General features: G+C 50.7%; 1 protein-coding gene across 1 annotated transcript; it reads right to left on the reverse strand.

Moving 5' to 3' along the window:
• Window positions 1-445: 445 nt before the first annotated feature.
• On the reverse strand, window positions 446-3,077 carry LOC114084091 (PRAME family member 12-like). The gene is made up of 3 exons (XM_071618546.1): window positions 2,791-3,077; window positions 1,831-2,412; window positions 446-1,019 (listed from the first exon to the last, which is right to left on the reverse strand). The coding sequence occupies exons 1-3, from the start codon at window positions 3,075-3,077 to the stop codon at window positions 446-448; spliced, it is 1,443 nt and encodes a 480-aa protein (XP_071474647.1).
• Window positions 3,078-4,390: the final 1,313 nt, after the last annotated feature.

Raw genomic sequence — 4,390 nt, forward strand, 5'->3', positions numbered from 1 at the left:
TCTGGGAATGAACCTCATTGATCACCAAGTACTTGGTGGTGTTTCTCCATCAGCCCCTGGAGAATTCCAGTGTCAAAATCAGAAAACTAGGTAAAACCATCATGGAAGATGTCAGAGGACTAATCTTGAGATTCCGTTCATTTCAGACTATTTATTTATGCACCATCCATGAATCAAAAGAGTTTCTTCATGTGTGCATGAAGCCTAAATCCCATTCTAAAAATCCAGGCCCCTTGTGATGACTCTATACAGACACATATGGCTCTATACAGAAGGTCCAATCTTCAGGGCCTTCCTTCCAATGTAGCCCCCAGCATCTGATTCCTTTCCCCATCCACACTTCAGGCAGTGTCTGAAATGCTGGGCTCTGAGTATCCTTCATGATCCCTCTACATCCTGGTTATACATCCAATTGCGTAGAGGGCAGCTTTTTATGCACACCCAACTAGGCAGCTGTTGGACAGAAACAGTGATTGAGGCCCTGGTTGTAGAGGAACATGCTGCCACATTGAGGACATGGGACAGTACAGAACACAAGGACCTTGGGCTGCCTAAAGTCCTTCAATAGTGCTGTGAGCTCAGCACAGAGTTGGGAACATCTCTCTTGGTGGATGGCGCCCTGGGCATCATAGCTCTCCAGAGGGGCAGGGTATAGCTCTATGCTCAACTGGCTCAGCCTGGCAGTGTGACAGAGCAGGTCCCTGAGGACCGACATGGAGATGCGATTCCGGAAAAGGCACAAGATCCTGAGCTGAGAGCAGCGGCTCAGGGCAGGCAGGATGGCTTGGAGCTGGGATTCCGCGATCTCACAGGCTTCCAAGTCCAACCTGTTCAGGGTGGCTGCCACAGTCTCCAGCAGAATTTTGAGGGGCTCTGGACTGAAATTGGTCAGTTTGATGTATCTCAGATCCAGGCGTCTGAGCTGGCTGGTGTTTGGGCAGCGGGAGAGATAATTCCAGTCGGAATCTGAGAGCGGGCAGTTGGTTATCGAGAGGGTCTCCAGGGGGGTCTTCAGGTGCCTAAGGAGGAACCAGGCAGTTAGTTCTGAGGGAGAAGATGAATTGACCCAAACCCAAGGTCACTGTGACCATCTGAACATGGTTGACATTTTATAGAATCTGCTCATTCAGGTCACTCCAATTCAACCTGAAACTTTCACCACTACTTGTGTGACCAGGTGGGTCCTCCATCTCTATGAATGTCACCCTCAATGACAAGCAGAAAGCCACAAATCTAGCCCCAGGAAGTCAGGAAGAGTCATGTACCAAAGACAAATCCAAGAAAGCTGTGTAAAAACACACTGGGGTTAGCCCCTGCAGGGCTCACTCCCTGTCCCCTCAGCGAGGTCTCACTCCCTGCTCTTCACTCACAACCCCCGAGTCATCACCTGGAGCTCAGACCTGCCTTCCCCAGGACGGCATTAGAAGTGGGCTCCTCTGCTCCCAGATGGAGGACGACAGGGCTTCCTTGTTGAACAGGTACAGGTGTGGGGGCTTCCCTCCTTCAAAGTCCTCACTTCTACCCTGCTTTGTACCCCTGTCGCTGGACAGGGCTCCCAGGGAAAGAACCTCACACCCACCTCAGGAGCTCCTGTCCGCATCAGCTGGCTTCCCAGCATGATGTCACTTCCCAGACCATGAACCCTGGTTTAGCCCTTTGCTCTAACACAGGTTGGGAGATGGAGCTTCAGGATACAACAGGAACAGATGATGGGTTATTTACCTTCCAGTGCCTTGTTCACCATTAGAGTGTCAGTGGCTGGCACACAGTAGGTGCCCTTTCATATTTACTGATACTGGTCTGCAGAGGAAGCTCATCCCCCTTACTCACCCTAGCACCTGCTCCAGGTGGCCCTCAAGGAGGAGGACAGCATCCACATAGAACTTCCTCAGGCAGTCCATCCTGAGGAACTGCGAGGTGAGCTGGGAGAGCAGGCTCTCCTGCTCCTCTGGGGAGGTGTGGGCAGGCAGGCGGACCTCTGAGACAAGCAGCTTCCTCAGGTTCCTCATCTGGCCCAAGAAAGGAGCACAAGCAGCCAAGGTGGAGGGCACCCAGGTGCAGTGCACTTCCACCTTCTGGACAGAGTCCAGCTGCAACAGTCTCAGGACTTTCCGGGTGTGGCGGGTGGGTTTCCATAAGATCTTCAGCCTACTGCAGCACAGGTGCAGCCTGTCCCTTCTCTGTGTGACCCATAGGAACAAGTGGGTCAGGAATTCATCCATGGGCCCTTCTGTGAGGCACAAGTCTATGAATATCTTCAAGGGCAGCTTAGCTGCCATTGCTGGACCAACTTTCAATGTTCGATTCTTCTTAATGTCCTCTGGTGAGCAGGCATCGACCACGGCTCCAGACCACGTCCTCCAGAAGTTCCGTGGAGCCCTCCGCAAATCCAGCACCTGCAGTTTCCACCTCCTGCGGGGACCACAGCAGAGTCTCAGCCCTGAGGCCCCTTCCTTCCCCTCTCAGCTGCTGCTCCCTGCTCCACCTCTTCCTTCTGTCTCACTTTTCTCCACCCACTTCCCTCCAATCCAGCCTGGTGCCCCCACTTGTACAGACTGAGGCAGGGGCAGGTACAGCCTCATTCAGGGGTCAGCACAGCTGCCTCAAGCACCACCACATCTGGAAGCCTTTCCCAGATGGGGCTCAGCATGGCCAAGGCCTCTCCACCCATCCTTGCTGGCAGCACAGGAAGCCTGTGGAGCACACTTTAGCACCCACTCTCCCTGCCTATACCCATCCCTTCCCTGGCACCGAGGGTGCTCCCTTCCAGGCCACCTGGGTCCCCCTCACCTGGGGCGATCCTGCTGGGCAAGCAGCATGTCCAGCCCATCCAGTGCCACTCGGAGCATCTCCGGCTGTGGCTGCCTCATCAAGGTCCCCAGGGGCAGGCAGGTGAAGGGCCAGGTCTGCACCATTTTCTTCAGGACCTCAGTGTGTCCCCTGCTGAAGGCCTCCACAAAGAGTGGTGGGAAGAGCTCTATGGGCAGGTCCTCCAGATCCAGGATGGCCCTGGACTTGTCGCTCAGCAGGCTGCACCCTGCCAGCTCCAGAAGCGTGGGTGGGGACTGGATGCGCATCCTGGGGAGTCTGAAAGAAGAAGGATTTTGGAAAATGGTCCAGAGAAAAGTTCACTATCCCATCCATTGCCAGCCACTGGGAAGGGGGTACTGGTGAGTTTAAAACTCACCCCAACCTTAATGGGGGAAAGCCTTTGTCCTTATAAAATGGGAATTGGAGTGTCATGTGACTTAATGCAGTAGGCTCCTCAGTTTCAACAGCTACAGAGGCTCAGAAAGGAGTTGCCCTCTCATGGGTGATGTTATTTTTAATTTCAAAAAATTGAATGGGCAATTATAAAGCATGTGCCCATATTATAAAACACTTGGAAATTACAACAGAGTCTCACAGATATCTTTTACACATGTGAGATTCTGCCACCTTAGGGGGGAGGTCAAGAGAACAAAGAGATCAGAAGAACAGAGTCTGTGAAGTGTTGCATGAGATAGTTTGAAGCTTTTTGTTTATTTGTTTAAACAAATTATAAAATTACAAAACTACATAAGCTTTAAAGTATAATTTGGGGGATGAGGCAATATTGGGGATTGAATTCAGGACACTCAACCAGTAAGTCACTGCCCCCAGCCATATTTTGTATTTTAGTTGGAGACAGGGTCTCACTGATTTGTTCAGCACCTCATGCTGCTGTGGCTGGCTTTGAACTCTAATTCTCTGGCCTCCTCAAACTCTGGAGGTGTTGGGATTACAGGTGTGTGCCACCACGCCCAACAAAACAGTATAATTTTAAGGGCACACAAAATAAACATTTTTATTATCAGGAAATAGAATTCCAATCAATTAGAATGAAATAGGCTTGCAATTCACTTCCTTGGTTAAGTAACTTTAAATTGGCTTTGCCTGGAGCTCAGTGGAAGAGCACTTTCCTAGGACATGTGAGGCACTGGGCTTGATCCTCAGCAGCAGGTAAAATTTATTCAGCGTTGGGCTGGGGACTTACCTCTGTCGATAGAGTGCTTGCCTCACATGCACAAGGCCCTGGTTCAATCACCATACCACCAAATAAATAAATGGATAAATAAATTATATTGTCCATATAAACTTTAAAAAAACAACAATTGAGAAAAAGAAAAAGTGCGGGGCGTGCGTGCACAAGCCTGTAATCCCAGGGTCTCCAGAGACTCAGACAGGGGGATGATGCGATCAAAGTCAGCCTCAGCAAGAGCAGGCGCTAAGCAACTCAGTGAGACCCTGTCTCTAAATACAGCACAAAACAGGGATGAGGAGGTGGCTCAGTGTTTGAGTTCCCCTTGGTTCAATAGCCCATACCAAAGAAACAAAGAAAGAAAATTGAAACTGACATAAGCCAAAGTGT

This window comes from Marmota flaviventris, chromosome 10, assembly GCF_047511675.1.
Source record: "Marmota flaviventris isolate mMarFla1 chromosome 10, mMarFla1.hap1, whole genome shotgun sequence".
In the NCBI taxonomy this organism is placed as follows: domain Eukaryota; kingdom Metazoa; phylum Chordata; class Mammalia; order Rodentia; family Sciuridae; genus Marmota; species Marmota flaviventris.